This window comes from Oculina patagonica, chromosome 1, assembly GCF_052425735.1.
Source record: "Oculina patagonica isolate OP01 chromosome 1, crgOcupat, whole genome shotgun sequence".
Taxonomy (NCBI): Eukaryota; Metazoa; Cnidaria; class Anthozoa; order Scleractinia; family Oculinidae; genus Oculina; species Oculina patagonica.
In genome coordinates this window covers 38,117,130-38,139,799 of record NC_135758.1, presented here as the reverse complement: position 1 = coordinate 38,139,799, position 22,670 = coordinate 38,117,130, and the positions used below count along the sequence as shown (strand labels likewise).

General features: G+C 38.9%; 2 protein-coding genes and 1 long non-coding RNA gene across 7 annotated transcripts; 2 read left to right on the top strand and 1 right to left on the bottom strand.

Annotated features, from left to right (window-relative positions):
• Positions 1-1,789: 1,789 nt before the first annotated feature.
• On the bottom strand, positions 1,790-19,505 carry LOC144629250 (U18-myrmicitoxin-Mri1a-like). Of its 4 annotated transcripts, XM_078487486.1 has the most exons (4): positions 19,331-19,505; positions 18,980-19,027; positions 3,088-3,138; positions 1,790-2,052 (listed from the first exon to the last, which is right to left on the bottom strand). In XM_078487486.1, exons 1-4 carry the CDS (start codon positions 19,392-19,394, stop codon positions 1,889-1,891), a joined length of 327 nt encoding a protein of 108 aa, XP_078343612.1. In that variant the 5' UTR covers positions 19,395-19,505; the 3' UTR covers positions 1,790-1,888. The 4 variants fall into 4 exon arrangements, with proteins under 4 accessions (XP_078343612.1, XP_078343618.1, XP_078343614.1 ...); XM_078487492.1 differs by lacking the exons at positions 18,980-19,027; positions 19,331-19,505 and adding an exon at positions 3,535-3,715; XM_078487488.1 differs by lacking the exons at positions 18,980-19,027; positions 19,331-19,505 and adding an exon at positions 3,535-3,712 and having other exon boundaries at positions 3,088-3,141.
• LOC144629237 (uncharacterized) lies at positions 6,949-21,860 on the top strand. 2 transcript variants are annotated; one of them, XM_078487477.1, is made up of 2 exons: positions 6,949-7,299; positions 21,615-21,860. In XM_078487477.1, exons 1-2 carry the CDS (start codon positions 7,110-7,112, stop codon positions 21,794-21,796), a joined length of 372 nt encoding a protein of 123 aa, XP_078343603.1. In that variant the 5' UTR covers positions 6,949-7,109; the 3' UTR covers positions 21,797-21,860. The 2 variants fall into 2 exon arrangements, 1 of the variants encoding a protein (XP_078343603.1); XR_013566318.1 differs by lacking the exon at positions 6,949-7,299 and adding an exon at positions 20,682-20,748.
• On the top strand, positions 12,417-13,775 carry LOC144629285 (uncharacterized). Its single transcript, XR_013566348.1, has 2 exons — positions 12,417-12,592; positions 13,534-13,775. It is a non-coding gene; the product is annotated as an uncharacterized LOC144629285 (long non-coding RNA).
• Positions 21,861-22,670: the final 810 nt, after the last annotated feature.

The following is a 22,670-nucleotide window of genomic DNA, read 5'->3' as shown; positions in this document are numbered from 1 at the left end:
AGAGTACATGTATTTGTTTTCACTCATCATAGTCACGAATGCAGTTTCTGCGTTGTCGGTCTACATGGACGTCTTCTAAACACCAAGCATTATCAATGCTAAGGTAATTTGAGTCGCAATCCACTTTTGCATCACTTTCTACATGGTTAATCAGAGTTTAGGGCCTATTATACTTCAGAGGACGTAATCGGAAAACAGCTACAATATTCATCTCCCATATCATTAGCAATATTCTGTACACTGAAAAGCCCAAGAAATGTCCATACTTTTAGGAAAAATATGGATTATTTGACAACGGATAAATCACACTGGCGTACCTCATGTCCCCTTATTGCAAGTTCTTTTGCCAGTTTGGAGTGGACGAGGTAATGACTTCTTCCAAGCATCGGAAAGGTCACAAATTTTACAGCAAAACAACTTGATATGAGTGTTAGAGCTATGAGCGCTTGCAGTAATGCCATAACGATGTTGTTCGTCACGGTGGTTTTAGGGCTGGTTCCTGACTGTTCGAGAGGTCTGATGACAATATAGGTCACAATAAATTGCCGTGACTCAGGTGCATGACTCAGTTACTGTCACGAGGTCGAGTCTCTTAGTGTGCTTATTCATTAAAGGGACATGGTCAGCGTTCAGACCGCGCTGACCTGGACACTAGTTTTCGCGTTTTGAAGAAAGTCCACCTGAACCCGAAATCAAAAATACGCGTAGAGAACCTTCAGAATGTCAACTTCACAGTGTTTTTTTCCCCCTAAATTTTCCCATTTAATGAAACACTGAGAACATTGAAGCAGATTTCTGAAGGTTCGTTTTGAAAGAAGTCCACGGTGGACTTTTTTCAAAACGTGAAAACTAGTGTCCAGGTCAGCCCGGTAAGAACGCTGACCATGTCCCTTTAATTGCTTCACGAATGGACCAACAAGAGATCGGAAAACGTTGGTAAACAAAGACTTGAACCAAGTTTGGTGAGAATGGGTTGGGCCCTATGTAAAATTTTTATCAGTATAGCGAGGCGGTTAGTCAGAGAATGACGCAACAGTTAAGGAGAGAATAACTTACTGCGCCTTAAATTAAGTAATGTTGGGGCTTACTCTATTTTAATCTGTTTTGCAGCGAACATCTCGGCGTTACAGTGGTTAGGTGACACTAGACAGTTCTGCTGGGAAAAACGCTATAGGTTTATTGTATAACGTGTTTAACGGACGGCTGTTAGTGTGTGATCACTCGCATACAAGTACAGTTTAATACACAGTTACAGGTGCACCATGTAAATTTGGAAGTTATGGCACTTGTCGAGTTATGCCATATGAGAATACTCCAAACGCTTCAAGCTTCAGCAACGGGAGTTACGCGCTGGCATGGCGGTATCGGCCATAAGGCTCGAACGCGGACTTTACCTTTACCTTATAATTGTCAACTTTGTGTGCCCATTTTGGTTTAAAATTGTAAAGTGAAATATCTAATCGCTATTGGCCCCTCAGCTAAACCAGAACTTTTCCTATCAACAGGATCGGAGCTGTATTAGTTTGTATTTGACTGATTGAACCCAATGGAGCCCAGATCCGGCTGTTACTAAAGGCCATAAAAGTCTGCTTGGGCAAGGAAAAAGTTGCCGCATTAACGAGACGGCCTCAACAGCTTCTCCCTACACTCGACCAATAAACAAAATTGTATCCCAAATTCTCCTAACTAGCATTAACAAAACACCTGGCAATTAGTAAGGAGAATTAGTTTTTTCGAGCTTAGCACCGACAGAGGATAAAATATAAAGACAACAAAGAACACTCAAAGCTTTCATCGCATCCCACATTTTATTCAGTTTAGTAACAACAAATCTCGGTTGTCGCAGAAAGGTTTTCTTCATAGACCGTTGGTTGCAAAAGCATGACTCTCAGCCAAGGATATCAGGATCTATAGCCCTGTTTTCACATCTGGTGCCGGCCCAACCATCTGCGCAGCTGCAAGCAACATGACGCTCCGAATTAACCTCAACAGCGAAACACTCTCCTCCATTAAGGCACATAGTGATTTCATTTGATTCGTGTTCAGTGCACGCTGAGGAAAGTGAAATAATTATATATTATTAATTTAACTTGCTTTAACTAACACAAAAGATGTTATGTGCATATCATTTAACCTTCGTTAACAAAAAGTGTAGACGATTACTATAGTTCCCGGCTGTATTGTCCAAAAATGTAGAATTTTGCCGTTTTAAAACGACTCTTTAGACAGCTTTGAAGCTGTGGTTCTATAAAGCAGTTTTTTTAAGAAAACTGTAGCAAAGCCTTGGTTCCAATGTGATACATAGAAATCATATAACTCGAAGGTAAAATTCCTTCTTCAAATTAAAAGGAGAAATTTGGAAGGGAAGCCTACACTTTTCAAGCTATAGAAGCACTACGACAATAAAATATTTCGACAAACTCTGCCTTATTTTATTCCTCATTAGATTTCAATTTTTTTCTAGGATATTCATTTCCTGAGTACAAAACAATCTAGCATAAACTAAAAGAAATAAATTTCTTGCCACGTATAGTGGCATAGCTCGCCGAGTTGTGAACTAAACACATTCAGCCTATACGTACTTCGCATACGCATTGCAACGCTATCTCCGCTCCCAGAGGAGCAGTAACTCCGATTAAAATCCAACTTAAATGTAAAGGCCAATATATATATTTTTTCGATTAGTTCTCTTTAACAATAAGATCATTTCCCCGATCAAGATGATCGATTGGAAACTGAAGTGCAAGTGACAGTCGCACATTCCCGTCCAAATTTAAGTACAAATGATTGTCTAATTTTAATCAGTCAAAGTTTCCTGACGATATTGCAACCACCCCACCCCCATTCCTCGGAATTTAACTCTCATTGCGGACGATCTTTATAATACTGTAAGCTTATGTCTACCTAATACTCTACTTGAGGTGTGTTGTTATTGTATGGTTTAGTAACGTTTCTCAGCATACACTCGTACACAAGGTCAGTCTCTCAGCATGACTAAGATCTGAAAGATTTTCTTTCTCTCTCTAATCATATTTTTCTACTAAATAATTGGAGTGAAAAGTCACAACGGCTAGAAAAACAACTTACGTAGTTTATGACTCAGCTCTTCTGGTGATGCGTCTCGCCGGCGCCTGCCATCTGCTAGACAAGTAGCACAGAGAATTCAGTGAGGTTTGAAAATACGGACATTGATAGCTACTGATAAAGGATTATTTCATAACATATTTTTCGAAAAGAATATTTGGTTTATAAAATCATCCACAAATATTTAGGTGCCGCATCGATTAATGAAAACACCACAACAATTCAAATATTTCCTACCAAGATATTTCGTTAGTTGCACATCCTGTTTGTTTAGATACATCCAAAATGTATATCTAATTCTGTTTATATTTATTTAGTTTATTTTATCTCTATATAACTTCATCGCTAAATGAAATGGTCCCTTTTTACAAAGTAAAACAGTGATAAAGAAACGGGTGGTTGTAGCCCAGTGTTGCTAAAGATAAATTCTAACCAGAGAACTTTTAATACCGGGTTGAAGAAGAGCAGTGTGCACTATTCCAAGGAGAACGCAAAGGGCAAGGATAGCCTTCATTCTTGAAAAACGGAAGGGTGTTCAGTTGATCGTCTTTGCTCGTGTCGATTTCTCTAAGATCCCTCAACGGTCCACAGAACTTAAATGGTATTCTTTTCTTTGTTCTTGAGGTTTGAATGTTTGAAATTTACATGATATATTACTAAAGAATATAAACGCCTCGAGCTAGCTAGATCCGTAAAAAAAATTGATTAAAAAATAGAGTAGTTGTAGTGCAACACAACTTTTACAATCACTGAAAGTCATTGAGTTAAAAGTAGTAAAGACAATTTTACACAAGCAGTATTATTCAAGTGTTGGAAGTGATTTCAAACTCGAATAAAACGTTTTTCTGTCATAGTTACTAATATTCATGACCAAGTGGTTTAATTAACGAATGGTTAGTTTTACTACCTTGTTGCCTTTGTTACGTATTTCACAAAATCCGTTATCAGAAGAGTAAAGTTCCTCGGAAACTACAAGGGATTAGATTGAAAGAGACATTCGGCGCCAGATCCACCGAGGTGCCCGAAAAGGGTTGGGGGGGGGAGGGGAAATGGGTATTCCAATTAAAGGAAGCAGAGGGAGGGGGGAGCGGGGCAAAGGAGGGCCCTTTCTTGCTGACATGGCGCAACGGGGGGTTATTTACGCCATTTGGGCCTTTAGCTTATATTAAAATTATGAAAATGGGAATTCACGGGGCCTTTTAAGCCTGGTTTTCACTAGCGACGCAAGCGCAAGCGCACGAATAACAGCTTTTATTTCTCCGTGAAAACGGCTTCGACTTAAGGAAAAGCACAAGCGCATTGCATTTGGATGCTTGTGATTGCGGCAAGCACAAGCACAAGGATCAAAATTTGTCCTTTTTGTGTGATCGCGCTTGTGTTTACGCTTGTGCTTGCGTCGCTAGTGAAAACCAGGCTTTAGTAGTTAACTGAAATAAAAGAACGATAAGCGTCTGTCGAGCCCCCCCCCCCCCCCCCAACCGGCTTTCTAAGAGGCTCAGTATAAACTTGTTATATTTAGCGAAGATGCAACCTCTTCCCTAGGGGTCGTCTCTGCATTTATTTTAAAAAAACTGCGAAGACCCTGGAGATGAGGTTGGTGAAGATGTTGAAGTAGCACTAAAATGAGGATTTTTGAGAACATTTCATTAGCTTCTGTAACTCATCTACTTTAGATCTCTACGTTTTGATTGTACGACTTCGTGTACGGTTAAGTCTACTGACGGGACACCCTGCTCACGTAGCTGGTGCTAGGTTTTCGTAAAATTCCACTCTCCCTATATGGGATGTTAGTCCATGGAAGGTTACCTTCCAGCAATTTTTTTCAGGTTTCCCTTACAGTTCACAGGTCCCATTTATACACCTGGGTGGAAAGAGGCGTTGTGAAGAATCTTTCTTAAAACACGATAAAAGGACTGCCTCGTCCCCAGGTGTCCAATTCATTGATCATGCGCAGTACGTTTGGCCTGCGATCCTTCTTACCATCTACCCCGCGCTTTCTGTTTTCCTGCCTTAACTGATCAGGCGATCAGCGCCTGGGGACGAGGCAGCTACAAGGAGTCCAGCGCTCGAATGATCGATCCGGAGTGCAAACGATAAGGCCAACCGCGCCTCCCACACATTTTACTGTGCCCTATTTCATCTGCATCATCCTAGTATACGATTTAAACCAGTGGTAACCACAGGTTAGAAAGTGCGGGCCTCGATGCAGTTAAGAGAAGGTACTGGGAGGGAAGTGTTTTTAAATCACTGGACAAAAGAAAATTATTCCGAGTAAGGTCGAGTAACGCGTCACGCTTAAGTCACGAATGTTTATCGTTTCCTATTGCCGCGAACCAATCAGAGTTGTTTTTTTGATTGACAGTTTTGCGAAGTGTAGTCGAGCACGCGGTGTGAATTGAGATGTGATTTTCCTCCGTCGGTAAACTCGCTTTGTTGTCAGTGTTATAAGGAATTTCTCGAGAATAACCGTTGTTGGAATCATTCGCTTTGCCGTAGTTTATCTGTGATACAATCACAGCAGATCTTCTCAAAAGCAACACCTATAAAACAACGTCTGCAAAACGTAATGTCTGCAAGACAGAAGCCTCGATCTAATGTGACAAACTGTTGATTTTTCGCATTCTTATCGCTCTTGGAGACAAGATTTTTCTCTTCCGGTGTTACGACAAACTGTCGTGATTGACACATTTTTTGCATTCCGATCGTTCTTAGTGGAAGAACAAAATTTTCAACTTCCGGTTTGCAGATAGCCTTTATAAACGTGGCGCGCACGCGTAATACGCAATCCGCGGGTCACTGTCAAGATTAGGGTTGCGGCCTCTCTTGGGCCCGCAACAACCTACAGCATCGAAATACCCTTACAAAGTCGAGGGAGAAAAGTAGTTGTCAGTAACGTTTTTAATTTTAAACTTCAGGCTCTAACAAAATATATACAATTAGAACAGCCAATGCGCACTTTTCGATGTGCTAAAATTCCAATCGATAGCGAGACTAAGAAAATCGAAACAAGACTCAGGGAAATTTTTACATTTTCATCACAATAAGACACGATAAACTCTCTTACCCGGTCACGAGGTATAGTGGCTTCCTTAGGATTATATGAGAATAATTATTTTACGAACCATTAAAATACTTCACCAGTGGACAAGGTGGGGTAGATAAGAACGAAGTTGATTGGTTTATAGAATGACAAAACAATAGAACACAAGAAAAGAATGGTTTATCTACCTCAGACATTAGATATATCTACAATTTATTATCGTCCGCGGAAGTAATGAATGCGATAGAAGATATCATTTAAAACCAAAGCAAACTGTCATACAACTATCTGGATCTGAATGGCAGGGAGAAAGGATTTGACCTCCGGATTACATTCACATTTAGCTCATATCCGTGTACTATATTAATAACTAATATCATCAAAATACCTTACAAAGAAGAAGAAAAGCGGAAAATACAACTGAATCTTATCAAAATATTTAACAATTAAACTACAAGCAAGAGTTTTCTATGAGCGAATAGTCAACGAGGCGCGGCCGAATTGACTATCAAACAGCTTTAGTAGAAACTCTAAAGGATTGCAGTTCAAAACTTACAATTTCATATTAAGCCAAACATCATCAGAAAAAACGTCCCGTTAAGGGGTGTGATCGTGTTTTGTCAGTGAATAGAAAAGTCAATAAGCACACTTCGATGATATGTTGAAATTCTTCTCAACAGCGAGACTTTTGAAACTTAACAAAGCAAACCAAAACAAGACTCGACAGTGACTCGAGGGAATTTTAAAGTTTCATCCTCCCTACGGCTTCATTAGGGCTAAGCGAGAAAAATTATTTTAGGAACCATTAAAATATTTTACTTAACAAAGCAAACCAAAACAAGACTGGACAGTGACCCGAGGGAAGTTTCATCTTCCCTTACGGCTTCATTAGGGCTAAGCGAGAAAAATTATTTTAGGAACCATTAAAATATTTTACCATTGGATAAATCGCGGTGCGTGAAAACAAATTTGATTGGTTTACAGAATGTTTCAAAACAATAGAACACATGCAGAAAATTCTTTATCTACCTCAGAAATTAGATCTATCTACAAAGAAAACGCCTTGCACGTATCTAAAAGAACAATTTGCGAAGAAGAGTTTTCAACAATGAAGATTGCCGTGGTATTGTGCTTTGCTTTTCTGATGGTCTGCGCTACTCATGGCACAAGGAGAGGTAAGCCAAAGGTGTTTTCACAAAACAGTAATTTTATGCCAGCGAAGAGTCGGATTACAAGCCTTACTTTTTAGTGGTTCTTCAGATTCTTGAAGTTCCAAGTAAAACTAATTATTTTTTCTCAAGCATCTCAGCGGTCCGGAATCCTCAATCCTCGAATCTGATTGGCTAATTGCACGCGCTCCAGCGGTCCGGATTTTCCCATCCGGACCCCGCTCACGGCGCGAAATCATTTTGCAGCTTCGGACTAAACATGAAGTTTCTGCTCTCCAAACTCAAAATAGCTGTTTACCAACCGTTGTAAATTTGAAAGGACAAAAAAGCAGAGGAATTAAAAGGCCTTGAAGTTCTTCAAAAGGCGAGTATTCATTTCTTTCTCAACAAAATTGAGTTGTAGTTTACCGTTCGTAGTTTGCCGTTGTTTGTGCATTTCACAATGATTTTCACGCCATTGCGGTAAACTTCACCAGTTTTTAGACTCCATCTATGAGTTAAACTGCCTTGGTTATAAGTCACTTTTTGCTAAAACAAAACACTATTTACCATCATTCAAGGAAATGAGATTATTTGATTAAAAACGGACTTACGGACAAATAAATTATCACAATATTGTGCCGTACGTAGTAGACACTACGCATTTCATTCAGTTTGGCACTGTTTATCAGAATAAAATTCTGCTGGGAATCAATGCAGAGATTATTAATTTGTTAAGTTAAATACAAGTGTGAATAGCTTGTAAAACTGCTTTTCAGTCAAAGAGTATTTTGGAGCTTGAGAAATAGCCTTAACACCCTCCGAGCAGAGTTTCTTTCAAGACTTTTCAAAACATTGATCGGGAATTGTCCGGGAAGCCGAAATCGATTTAAATGTGTTTTAAAACTTAAACGTTTTGTGGCATATTTGTGCTATATTTATGACTTCATTTGCTTTTCTTGATTCTCTGGAGTTTAAATTAAATATGCTAAACATTTCTTGAGTACGGTTCATTTTTAACGAAGCTTCACTCTTGCTAACCCGTTGATCGAGTCGGACAATGTCAACATTGAAATTAAATCCGCGCGTATGCAACAAACATTTTGCGACACGATTTTTCTCGGTTTCTTTTCCAAACAAATTAAAGTAGGAAAAAAATAAAAACGTTATAACTCATGGATTGCTCTGGTGTGAAAAAGGGGTTTTAAGTATATTTTTACCGAAAGAACACGACCAAGACAAACGTCTTGTTTTAGGTTCTGTAATTTCGCGTGATCGAAGTTATTTTTATCTACCGAATTTGTCATCCTCTCTTTAGGGACCGGTCATTATTTATGTAGAGGGGGGAGGGAAAATATTTGGAAGATCAAAATTCTTAAGGCCCCCCCCTCCAGGCCATGTAAGTAGCAAGTGACCCCCCTTCTTTATTCAATATTTACGTGATGACCCCCCCCCCCCACCTCATATCTCCCTTTATATGCCTCAATAATTTATTATTAAATGCATGTTACATACAATCTTAATTGCACACTTTTCTAATTCAAAAAGCTGGATCAACACTTAGGGACCGGTCATTATTTATGTAGAGGGGGGAGGGAAAAATATGTTGGAAAGATCAAAATTTCTGTAAGGCCCCCCTCCAGGCCATGTAAGTAGCAAGTGACCCCCCTTCTTTATTCAATATTTACGTCATGACCCCCCCCCACCTCATATCTCCCTTTATATGCCTCAAGTAATTTATTATTAAATGCATGTTACATACAATCTTAATTCACATTTTCTATCAACTGGATCAACACTTATAAGCTTCTTCTATTTTGATGTATTTAATACCTTATTTTAACTCCTTAACTTTAATGGTATTTATCTCTTTAATAATTTCTTAATCCTAAAGTTGTAAGGGATACTTTGAATTCTTGTTGTCATAAATATCATTTTTATTACTTCTTGGGCTATTGAGTGTAATCATTTTGTAAAAGAAAATAATTTCAGTCAAACAATATTAAAGCAGATTATAAAGGTCTGTTTCTTTATTAACTAAAATTAATTTTAAGATAACAATGGAGTTTAGAGTGAAAACAGTATTTCTGTAAAATACAAATCACTAAAGTTGTACATAATAGTGGAGTTTAAAAAAAGAAAACAATAGAAATAGCATAAAATTGTACAATTTAGCATCTCACTTTTCACATATGGTGTTTGCACTGTTCTATTTAACTGTTTTACCCACCTCAAACTGCTTATCCCCCCTAAACTTCTTTATAAAAAATTTTAGCCCCCCCCTCTTGCCACTCTGAAATAGCCTTGACCCCCCTTCTTTTTTTCCCTCCCCCCCTCTACATAAATAATGACCGGTCCCTTAGGCTGTTTGCGTTATGCGCGTAACGTGAAACTGTGTTCACTTCAGAAAACGGCTACTTGTGTGTAAGTCGCGTTTTAAAATCGAAATGTAATGTTCTCACAGCTTAGTAAAGGATTATTAATTTCAGAGGATGACAAGTGCTTTGAGTGATTGTCTTTACAACTTACCGTGTAATAACAAGCGAATTCTGAAGCTCAAACAAAACCTCACTAAAAATTTCCCTAAACGCGGCCACCAATAACAATTTTGACATCGACGTACGAACGTATTCCAGAAAAAAAGAAACTAACAGAATTGCACGGATTCGACCTTTTGAGCCCGTTGAAGTCCTGACAGGTCGTCTAAGGGCGCTTTCCATTAGTCAGAACTGGCCGTGGTTTTGAATGTGAAATGGACTTTTTGCACCACATTTTCCCACAAATCCACCACAACAGTCTATGATATTTATGCATTGACTGATTTGACAGGACAAATCTGACTAACAACGGAATTCCGTTTTCGAATATATCGGCCTGGCCGGCCAGTTCTGACTGAGAGATAATCGACGGCAGTGTAAAACGCAACCGTTATTCAGACTCCGCGTTTTATTGAAATGCACAGGAAATAAATAACTTTTTGCTTTCTTTTATCTCTTAGAGTGTAACGAATGTGAGTTAAGAGAAGCCGGCTGTTTGCACGGGGGAACATGCCGTTTTACATAGCCGCCCGGATGGAACGACGCGCCCGAGATGCAGTTGTGTTGAAGATGGGTCGGAACCCGTTGTGAAATAAGGAGAACACCCGCCATCATGCAGGGAGGAATGCCCTTTGGTCGATGATCAGACTGACAACTTCAAGCAGTGGGAAACGTTAACGTAAACTGCAAGATGATAACAAAAAAATAAAAATGCTTTAAAAAGTGTAGTGTTTGAGTTTAATAAAGGAGTGAAGTGGCAAAATTTTGACATTTTTCTTGTTCCTTACTTATCTCTTATACCCTTTGTTTCCGTAATAAGTTGCATTGTTTGCTAAAAGTTACGACAAACCACACTTTGACCCGCTCAATACCAAATACTAAATCGGCCAATTCGAAAAATGACCTCGAGCCAAATATTGTCCCGTACGGTCTTCCTACTCGGTAAATAAGCGAAAATTCGCTCACAAAAACTAACCCAACACGAAAGCGCTCTTGAAAGTAAAAAAAATGTCTTAAAGTAGAGTAGAGTAAAGTAAGGAAATATACATATGAAATAAAAGAAGAAATAATCATTCCTTACCAGTGATTTCTAGTATTCAATATGCGATAATTGTCGTTATTTACAAGTTGACACTCTACTCAAAAAGTAAATAACTATGAGGCGCCGCTTTTACTCTTGGCTAAGTCAATGCATTATCCCTTTTTGAGAGATTCCTGCTTAAAGTAAATTATAAAAAACAATAGGCCATTAGCAGGCTATGAACAAGAACTGCGATCAAACATGTGTGGCAAGGCGAGACGGGTCTTATAACAGGTTAAGTGAATAGGGTAAAGAATGGTTTGTGCGAAAACGCCGCTAAACAATTAAACTCAAGTTCATCGTAGTTGGAGGAGGTTTGATGTAAAACATACAAAGCCCCGCACATATCTAACGGAATTTCAAACTAAGTTTTCCTAGTTTGAGCCGAAAATGTTTAAATAGCTTTGAACCGGGCACATTTGCAAAATTAACTGCTGCAGCTCGTCTACTGTAGATCTCTCATTTTTAATTGTCCAACTTCGTCGAAGCGTACTTTCGCGCCGCCCTGCCTACGAAGCTGGAGACATGGCGGTTTCCTTAACCCGAAGCGACTAAGAACTGCCATTAGCACTATGCGGGATGCCAGTCCATTGCGGGTTAGCCTCAAGCATTTTTTCAGGTTGCCTTCACAGTTCACCCGGTACTCATTCATAAACTTGGCAAGGACTGGAACACGGATCACTCCGTGCTAACAATTAACCCACCGCGCCTCACACACATTTGCGAACCGATATTTTACTCAGTTAGATTTCACTGACTGCTGTGTGCTGTATTTTACCTAAAGAAAGCCTTTATAGGGTGGTCGTACAATAACTGGTGTCCAAGTAGTTTACATTGTGGCCATTGAATAAGCAAACAAATATTGTAAATAAACAGAAAATTTTTTGTAAAATTCCAACTGTTTGGATGCAGAGCACTTGGTTATATACAAAGGGTGGAGGAATTGAATTCGGTTTTACTGAGCGCAAATCAATCATTTGGCAGGGAGGATTTGAACCTGGGCCTCCGGATTACAAGCCCACATCCACTTCATATTCGCGTAGCATATTAATAACAACCCCAAAATAATATCTAATGATAACTAATGGCATTGAAATACCTTACAAAGAGGGAGAGAATTTGAAGCTTCAACTGAATCTTATCAAGAAATTTACGATTAGAACAGTCGATATACACACTTCGATATGTTGAAATTCTATTTGAAAGTGAACAGTCCGGGATAATGTCCACTTTTGGAAAAGCGCGAAACAAAGGCGTAACATAACAACGTGCGACTTCTTTAACTTAACAAGAGCAAACCAAAACAAGACTCGACAGTGACTCGAGGGAATTTTAAATTTTTTAGCATCTTCCTTAGGGCTTCCTTTGGGCTATTTGAGAACAATTATTTTACGAAACCCATTAAAATATTTTACCATTAGCTACGGATATGTCTTGGTGCGTGAGAACGAATTTGATTGGTTTACAGAACGCCACAAAACAATAGAACACATGCAGCAAATTCTTTATTTACCTCAGAAATTAGATCTATCCACATAGAGTCTACATACTACTCTGTACACTGAGGACAAAGCAAACAAAGCAGACGTCTTGCACGTATCTTAAAGAACATTTTGAGAAGAAAAGTTTTCAACAATGAAGATTTCCCTGGTATTGTACTTTGCTGTTTTGATGGTCTGCGCTGCTAATGGTACAAGCACGGGTATGGTATTTTTTATATATATAAAACAGTCATTTGTTGCTTTAAGAATTATAAGTTTGCACGTAAAACTAAATGTTCCCCCGTTTACATACTTATTTACTAGTATGTCTACGACCAGGGCAACGTACTTCAAATTTATCTTTCGACTTTGTCTTCAGTGTCAACTGAATTAGTCATTCTCCCTTTTTAACCGACTTATCGATGTGCGTGATGTGTATGTGATGTGTGTGTGATGTGTGCGTGATGTAAAACTGAGATCACTCAAGAGTCAAGTGCAAGACTTGTGTTGGGCACGTTTTGAAACCAAAAATAAAGGAGCCTCACGGAATTTAATGTTCCCTGATCGTAAACGTCCGCTCTTATTATTAATAACAATAAGTTTTGACAAGGATTTAATTCGCTATTCTTGAAAAGGTGTATTCAGTTTACGGTCACCAATTTCAAAGTAAAGTAAAAGTAACGACTACAAACTGGCGCGGTCAAGTGGCCTGGCGTGCAGCTAAAGCAGTCTGGGAGTTCGATTTTTCAATAAGCCGCTTAGGCCCCCATCCCACCCCCCACCCCACTCCTGACAATTTAAGAACAAGCAGGGCCGTAGCTAGACTTTTGACAAAGACGAGGCAAACTTTTCGAGTGTCGAAGGCACGAGGCCTTATTGGGGTCTGGAAAGAAAAATTTGAAATCTAGAATCTCTGAGACGCTACTTTTAGCATTTTTCATGAGATATTTCTTCAGAAAAATCAATCAGGTTCAATTGGGAATTATTCTTACCTGAACGTATTTTTTTAAAAATTTTGGGTTAAATCAAAAGGAGTTTAAATTCGAATTTTTTGCACTGAGAAATGTCATACAAGGCAATTGCCTAAACTTCCGCTTCGGAAATTTATCGTGTTATGACGGATCGGTTTTTATATTTAATAAATCATTTTTACATCTTCTAGAGTGTAGCGCCTCTCAGGCAAGCCAAGCCCGCTGTTTGCACGGAGGAACATGCGTTCTGGAAAGCCACCCAGATGGTACTACGCACCTGGGGTGCAGATGTACTTCTCGATTTAAAGGAAGGCGTTGTGAAACGACACTGTTTTGGAGAACAGGCGTTCTTGGTCGATGATCAGACTGGAATGTTAAAGCATGTACACCGCAGAAACGATTACAAGATAATAAAAATGCTTTAAAAAGTGCAGCTTCTGAGTCACAAGGATATTTAAGTTTAGGTTTTGAGTTTAATAGGGGGATGAAATCACACCACTTTGACATTTCCCCTGTCCCATGCTTATATATCATTTCCTGTGCCAAGTTAAAACGCCAGTGTCACAAAAACACAGCAACCAAACACGGAGTCAAAAAATTCCTTTCTCCGTTATAAACTGGTCGCTCAAAGCTATGAAAAAGCTTCACTTTGACCCCAACATCAGGCGTTACTAAATCAAACAACTCAAATAGTTTCGCTCTAAGGCAAGAATAGGAATCCTTAGTATGGGGCGTGGTACTCGGTAAATATTAGGCAAAAAAGCTCTATTACGCTTCTGTTCCATTTAAGCCCCTCCTTCCCCCATCCCGACCTCTCTGCTAAGCTCCCCTCTTTCGAAATTCATTTTTAGTAGCCCCCCCCCCCCCCCCCCACTCTCAATTAAACCCCCTTCCCAAGATGACAATCGAAGACAATGTATGAACAGATTGATCAACAAGTTTCTACCAGCACATTTGCTTTTATTACTACTTTTGGCGTCGATGTGTTTGGAAGCAGAACTACATATTACCATTTTTATGCGCGTAAGCTGATTAATGATTTGAAAGAAACATCCACCCCACCTTAAGCGAGTCCACTTTTCCCGGGGCTTTATGACCTTAATAAAACTTTTACGGTTAATTGATTTTGCGAGTTTAAAGATTTTGCAATTAATATATTTCATATATATGTTTTCAATAATTTCGTTCAAAAGGGCACTACTATAGAGCTTTTAAGTTATTTAAAAATAGTGTTCTTCTTCCTACTCTGTATTTTTTATTTGTATACAAGGTAAACCCATTTTATCGTACTGATGGAAAACTATAAATAGGGCGATCTCTTCTAACGCTGCTGTTAACAACTCACAGATATAACAAGAAAAAGCATGCAGACGTATAGTACCAAGTTAGAAAGGAAACGGGTTAAAATCTGCTTCAAAAGATGCAGCATTTAAAGGCCGTTTACACGATGGAAAAAAACGCGTTCATAGGCGCCTATGGCCCCGAGCTTGTAATATTCGTTCATGGAAGACTCGGGGACCGACGCCATATTCGCTCGGCGTCCTACTGGAGCTTAGCCTGCGTTGCAGACGAACAAAACCCCGGTATTGTGTTCGTCTGCAACGCAGGCTAACTGGAGCTTAGTCCTTTCGCGGTCTGAACAATGTTTTGGTCGGTGAATGAGCCAATCAGAACACAGGAAATCATATATCCAGTTCTGGTTATCCGCCGAACTGTTGGAGGTGGCCGATTCTGTACGTAAGGTAGCTACGGGGTTGAGCCCACCAGATCGAACCAACTTCTATTGCATGGTTTTACCTATGATTTTAGAGAGTCTACCTATAATTATCGACTTGTTTTACAGTTTTTATTATCTAAATTTATTGAACCAAGTATGTTTTGGCCAAAATTATAGAGTGACGAGTTTCTTTGTGACATGAAATGTACGATATTAGCCTTCCTGTATTTAAACCCGGAATGACCAAATTTAATGCAAATCAAGGCTCTTTGCCCGGCGTGCGATCACTGACATATAATATTAAGGATGTATGATACACCACATGCAAGCTAAAGGACAACTTTCCAGCTTTGTGAGTTGAATTTTTAGTAGTTCAATGATGTTTTGAATTCAGCGAAGCTTTGCAAATTAGTTAATTAAAATTCATTCGGGATAGTAGTTTACATGTTTTATGCAAACAAAAGAGGACAGAGTATTTGTTTTCGCTCATCATAGTCACGAATGCAGTTTCTGCGTTATCAGTCTATATGGACGTCTTCTAAAGTGATCATTTTCAATGCTAAAGTTATTTGAGACGCAATCCGCTTTTGCATCACTTTCTTCATGGTTAAGCAGAGTTTAGGGCCTATTATACTTCAGAGGACGTAATCGGAAAACAGCTACAATATTCACCTCCCATTTCATTAGCAATATTCTGTACAGTAAAACGCCCAGAGAAATGTCCGTACGTTCAGGAAAAATATGATTTTTTTGACAATGCATAAATCACATTGGTGTACCTCATGTCCCCTTGCTGCAAGTTCTTTTGCCAGTTTGGAGTGGACGAGGTAATGACTTCTTCTAAGCATCGGAAAGGTCACAAATTTTGCAGCAAAACAACTTGATATGAGTGTTAGAGCTATGAACGTTTGCAGTAATGCCATAACGATTTTTTTCGTCACGGTAGTTTTTCGGCTGGTTCCTGACTGTTCGATAGGTTTGATGACAATAAACTGCCGTGACTCATGTGACTCAGTTACTGTCACGAGGTCGAGTCTCTTAATGTGCATAAATTAGGACGCTAATTTACTTGCTGCACGATGGACCAACAAGAGATCGGAAAACGTTGGTAAACAAAGACTTAAACCAGGTCTGGTGAGAATGGGTTCCAGGTCTGGCGAGAATGGGTTGGGCCCTGTATAAAATTTTATCAGTATAGCGAGGCGGTTAGTCAGAGAATGACGCAACAGTTAACTGAGCAGAGAATAACTGACTGTGCCCATAATGAAGTTAAATCGGGGCTTACTCTATGTTAATCTGTTTTGCAGCAATCATCTCGGCCGGCGGTGCAGTGGTTAGGTGTAACTGGACAGTTTGGCTGGGACAAACTACTCTATCGGTTCATTGTATAACGTGTTTAATTAACGGACGGCTATTTGTGTGCGCCTACAAGTACAGTTTAATACACAGTTACAGGTGAAAGCACCAATCACCCGACATCAATCACAGTGACAATTTCAGTTTTTTTTGTAAGTGCAGTTTAAGTTCTGTCAATTAGCTCTTGTGCCATGTATAGTTTTATAGTCTTTTAGTCTCTTTTGTAAGTAAAAAATATATATTTCACTGCAAGTAGTTCAAATATGGTATAAGTATCGCATTGTAAGTAGTGTGTTGTAATTAGTATACAGTGTCGAATTGTAAGAAGCGCAAGTGTTGTATTGTATTGTGCACAGCTTAAGTATTTGTACAATAAGTAGTAGTGGACATACTTTTTTGTATTTTTGTAAGTGATGTGCTTTTGTGTGTTTGCAATAAAAAAAAAGATCACACAATTTGCAAATTTTAAAGTTACGGCACTTGTCGAGTTATGCCATATGGGAATACTCCAAGTCGCTTCAAGCTTCAGCAAGCGGAGTTAAGGGCTGACATGGCGGTATGGGCCATCAGGTTCGAACGCAGACTTAACCTTTATTATATATATTGTTAACTTTGTGTGCTCATTTTGGTTTAAAATTGTAAAGTGAAGATGATGATGATAATAATAATAATAATAATAATAATAATAATAATAATAATAAATAATAATAATAATAATAAATAATGTTTCAAGAGGAGGCTCCCGTCACATGAAGTGGTTTTCAGGAAGGTCCTCAAATAAAACTAATTACAAGGTTAAAAATCAAGTTAAAAAGGTAAAAATATAAAATTACAAGTATAATGTTCTAATTAAAAACTAATGTAATCGCTATTGGCCACTCATCTGAACTTTTTCTATCAACAAGATCGGAGCTGTATTAGTTTGTGTTTAACTGATCGAACCTAGTGGAGCCCAGATAAATCCGGCCACAATAGGCCGTGAAAGTCTCTAGGCCAGGAAAAAGTTGACGTAACAACGAGACGACCTCATCCGCAGCTTCTCCCTGCAGTCGAACAAGAAAAAGAACTGCATCCAAAATTCTCCTAACTAGCATTTACAGAAGCACCTGGCAATTAGTAAGGAGAAGAATTTTTTTCGAGCTTAGCACGCACCGACATAGGATAAAATATATAGACAACATAGAACACTCAAAGCTTTCATCGCATCCCACATTTTATTTTAATTACGTTCAACAAATCTCGGTTGTCGCAGAAAGGCTTCCTTCATAAACCTTTGTTTGCAAAAGCATGACTCTCAGCCAAAGATATCTGGAACTACATTCTCGTATTCACATCTGGTCCCTTCATAACCATCTGCGCAGGTGCAACCAAAGTTACGCCCCAAAACACCTAGCTCAACAGCGAAGCACTCTCCGCCATTAAGGCACATAGCGATTTCTTCTGATTCGTGGGAAGTGCACGCTGAATAAAGTAAAATAATTATATATATTAATTTAACTTGCTTTTTCTAACGCAGAAGAGGTTATGTGCATATCATTTAACCTTATTTATTAGTAACAAAAAGTGCAGACGATTACTATAGTTCCCGGCTACATTGCCAAAAATGTAGAATATTGCCTTTTTAAAACGACGCGATAGACAGCTTTGAAGCTGTGGTTTTATAAAGCACAACGAAAAGAAGAAACAGACTTTTTTTAGAAAAGTGTAGCAGTGCTGCTTGCTAATGTGCATGTGAAGTCAAGCTACGGTTCCACTGTGATAACTAGAAAAAATATAGTCGAAAGTCAAATTCCTTCTCCGAATTACAAGGAGAAATATGCTTCGCATGCATGTTTACGAAATAACGCAACTGGGAAGGGAAGCCTATACCTTACTAGCCATAGAAGCTCTACGACAACAAAATATTTCAATAAACCCTGTCTTATTTTAATCATCATAAGATTTCAATTTTTTTTCTAGGAAAAGCATTTCCTGAATACAAAACGATCTAGCCTAAACTAAAAGATATAAATTTCTTGCCACGTATCGCTCGCCGTATTGTGAACTAAACACATCCAGCCTATACGTACTTCGAATACGTATTGCACCGCTGTCCCCGCTCCCAGAGGAACATTTACTTCGATTAAAATCCCACTATAAAAATGTAAAGGCCCATGGATATTATGTTTAGGTTAGTTCTCTTAAACAATAAGATCATTTCCCCGTTCGTGATGATCTACTGGAAACTGAAGTGCAAGTGACAGTCGCAAATTCCCGTCCAAACTTAAGTACAAATCATTATGTCTAATTTTAATCAGTGAAAGTATTCTTACGATAGTGCAACCACCTTCCTCGGATTTTAACTCTTATTGCGGACGATCTCACACTGTAAGCTTGTGTCTACCTGATACGCTAGGTGTGTTGTTCATGTGTGATTTAGTAACGCTTCTCAGCATACACTCGTACACAAGTTTATTCTCTCAGCATGGCAAAGATCCGTATATAAGGTTTTCTTTCTCTCTCTGACAGTTTTTTCTACTAAATAATTGGAAAGAAAAACCACAAGGTCTAAGGGAATAACTTACGTAGATAATGATTCTGCTCTTCTGGACTGTCCCAACGGCGTCTTCCAACTAGCGAAGACAGTAGCACAGAGAATTCAGTATTTGAAAATACGGATATTGATAACTACTGATAACAGAATATTTAATAACACATTTTTCGAAAGAAATATTATGTTTAAAAGTCATTCAAAAATATTTAGCTGCCGCACCCTTGCGCTCGCAGTAAGAGTTTGATTTCCGCTTCCATAAAAGAAAAGCAAAAAAAAAAGGCAAAAAAGAAAGCAAAACAGTGATAATTTTAAAGAACGGGATGTTCATTGCAGCCCGTGCAGTATTGCTAAAGATAAATTCCAACTAGAGAATTTTTAATACCGTGTCGAAGAAGAGCGGTGTGCAGCATTCCAAGGAGAACGCACAGCACAAGGGTAGCCTTCATTCTTGAAAAAGGTAGGGTCTCAATCGATCGTTTTGCTCGTGTCGATTTCTCTAAGATCACTCGACGGTCCACAGAACTTAAATGGCATTCTTTTCTTCGTTCTGAAGGTTTGAATGTATGAAATTTACATGATATATTACTAAAAAATACAAACGCCTCGAGCTAGATCGTAAAAAAATTGATTAAAAAGTGGAGTAGCTGATTGTAGTGCAACTCTGCCTTTAAATCATTGCAAGTCATTGAGTCGAAGGCAATGAAAACAATTTTACACAAGTAGTTTTATTCAAGTGTTGGAAGTGATTTCAAACGTGAATAAAACGTTTTTCTGTTATAATTACTAATATTCATGACCAAGTGGTTTAATAAACGAATGGTTAGTTTTACTACCCTGTTGCCCTTGTTACAAAATCTTAACGGGAGAGTTAAGTTCCTAGGAAACTACTAGGGCTGAAATCGAAAGAAATATTCAATGGCAGACGCCCGAGCTGTTCGAAAGGGGTAGGGTAGGGGGTAGGAAGTAGGGAGATCAAGTGAGGGAAGCAGAGGGAGGGAGGGGTGGGGGTAAGCTTGGCCCTTTCTTGCTGGCATAACGTAACGGAGGTGAAAGGCAATATTTTCGTCATTGGGGGCTAAGTTATATTTAAATAATCAAAAAGGGGATTCAAGGGCCTCCTTCTCGTTAATTGAAATAAAAGGACAATGTTTGGAGAAAAGATAAAAACGTCTCCTTGACTAGGAAGTGCCGCTGGATAGGGTATGGTTTATCAGGGTTTTAAAAAACATGGCTCGATGTCTTAAACTAACCAGGATATAGATTTACTTGTTCAGTCAGGAAGCAAGATTTTACGTTGACATTTTTGACTTAGACATAAACGCGAAGCAAAATTATTCTGTACGACTATTCCAGTGCGAAAATTGTCCCGTTAAGGGGTGCGAGCGTGTTCTGTCAGCGAATAGAAAAGTCAATAAGCACACTTCGATGATATGTTGAAATTCTACTCGACAGCGAGGCTTTTTAAACTTAACAAAGCAAACCAAAACAAGACTCGACAGTGACTGGAGGGAATTTTAAATTTTCATTTTCCTGACGGCTTCATTAGGCGAGAAAAATTATTTTAGGAACCCATTAAAATATTTTACCATTAGATAAATCGCGGTGCGTGAAAACAAATCTGATTGGTTTACAGAATGCTTCAATACAATGGAACACATGCAGACAATTCAAATCTATCTACAAAGAAAACGCCTTTCACGCGTCTAAAAGAACAATTTGCGAAGAAGAGTTTTCAACAATGAAGATTGCCGTGGTGCTTTGCTTTTTTGATGGTCTGCGCCACTCATGGCACAAGGAGAGGTGAGGTGTTTTTATAAAACAGTAAATTTATGCCAGCGGAGGGTCCGAAAACAAGCCTTAATTTCCCGTGGTTCTTCGGATTTTTGAAGTTCCAAATAAAACTAAATATTTCCTTGATAATATGTCGGGTTCTGTAATTTCGCGTGAATTACCTTCCGAAATCGAAGTTATTCTTATCTACTGAATTTGTCCTCTTCTCTTTAGGCTGTTTGCGTTATGCGCGTAACGTGAACTGTGTTCGGCACTTCAGAAAACGGCTACTTGTGTGTAAGTCGTGTTTAAAAATCGAATTGTAATGTTCCCACAGCTTAGTAAAGGATTTATTAATTTCAGAGGATGACAAGTGCTTTGGGTGATTGTCTTTACAACTTACCGTGTAATGACAAGCGAATTCTGAAGCTCAAACAAAACCTCACTTAAAATTGCTTTTTACGCTGCCACCAATCATTATTTCGACGACGACGTATTAACTTATTCCGTTAAAAAAAAAACAAACAGAATTGAAATTCACCAATCACAGCCCACGGATGCGACCTTTTAAGTCCGTTGAAGGCCTGCATGAGACTTTGTCTAGGGACGCTTTTCATTTGTCAGAACTGGCCGGCCGGTCCCGTTGTTTTGAATGTGAAATGGGCCTTATCCACCAGTTTTTCTCACAAATCCACCACAACGGTGTATGATATTTATGCATTGACTGACTTGACAGGACAAATCTGACTAACAACGGAATTCCGTTCTCGAATATATCGACCTGGCCGGCCTGACTCATTAATGGAAAGCGCCCTAAGATAATCCACAGCAGTGTAAAACGCAACATTATTCAGGCACAGGAAATAAATAACTTTTTGCTTTCATTTATCTCTTAGAGCGTAACGAATGTGAGCTAAGAGAAGCCAACTGTTTGCAAGGGGGAACATGCGTTTTGCATAGCCGCCCGGATGGAACGACGCGCCCGGGATGCAGTTGTGTTCATCAATGGACCGGAACCCGTTGTGAAATAAGGAGATCGCCCGCCATCATGCAGGGAGGAATGCCCTTTGGTCGATGACCAGACTGACAACTTCAAGCAATGGGAAATGTTAACTGCAGAAATGATAACAAGAAAATAAAAATGCTTCAAAAAGTGTAGTGTTTGAGTTTAATAGAGGAGTGAAGTGGCAAAATTTTGACAATTCTCTTGTTCCCATGCTTATCTCATGTCTCGTTGAGAGAATCAACAATTACTTCCCGTAATAAATTGTCACTGAATTGTATTGCTCGCTGAATTGTATTGCTCGCTGAAAGTCACCTAACGACAAGCTTCGCTTTGACCTCAATACCAATTACCAAGTAAGTCGAACAATTCGAAAAATGACCTCGAGTCAAATATTTTCCCGTACAGTCTTCCTACTCAGTAAAGAAGCAAATATTCTCTCACACAAACTAACCCAACGTAAAAAAGCTCTTTTGTTTACCGCCAAGGTTTCTTTCTAGCTCTCAGTCACTGGCGCTTGGTCTAACTAAACATGCTTATTTGGCCTTATCATGAATTGGCATGAAAGGATAGAAAGCAAATAAAATGTCGTAGAGTGTAGAGCAAAGTAAGGAAATATACAAGTGTAATAAAAGAGGAAATACCATTCCCTACCAGTATTTTCTAGTTTTCAATATGCGATAATTGTCGTTCTTTACAAGTTGGCACCCTACTCAAAAATTAAATAGCTGTAGAAATCCGCTTTTATGCTTGGCTAAATCAATGTATTATCCCTTTTTGAGAGATAAATCCGGGTAAAAGCGAAACAATAGGCCATTAGCAGGCTATGAACAAGAACTGCGATTAGACCCGTGTGGCAAGCCGAGATGCGTGTTTACAGGTTCAGTGAATAGGGTACAGTATGGTTTGTGAGAAAATGCTAAACAATTAAACTCAAGTTGATCGTATT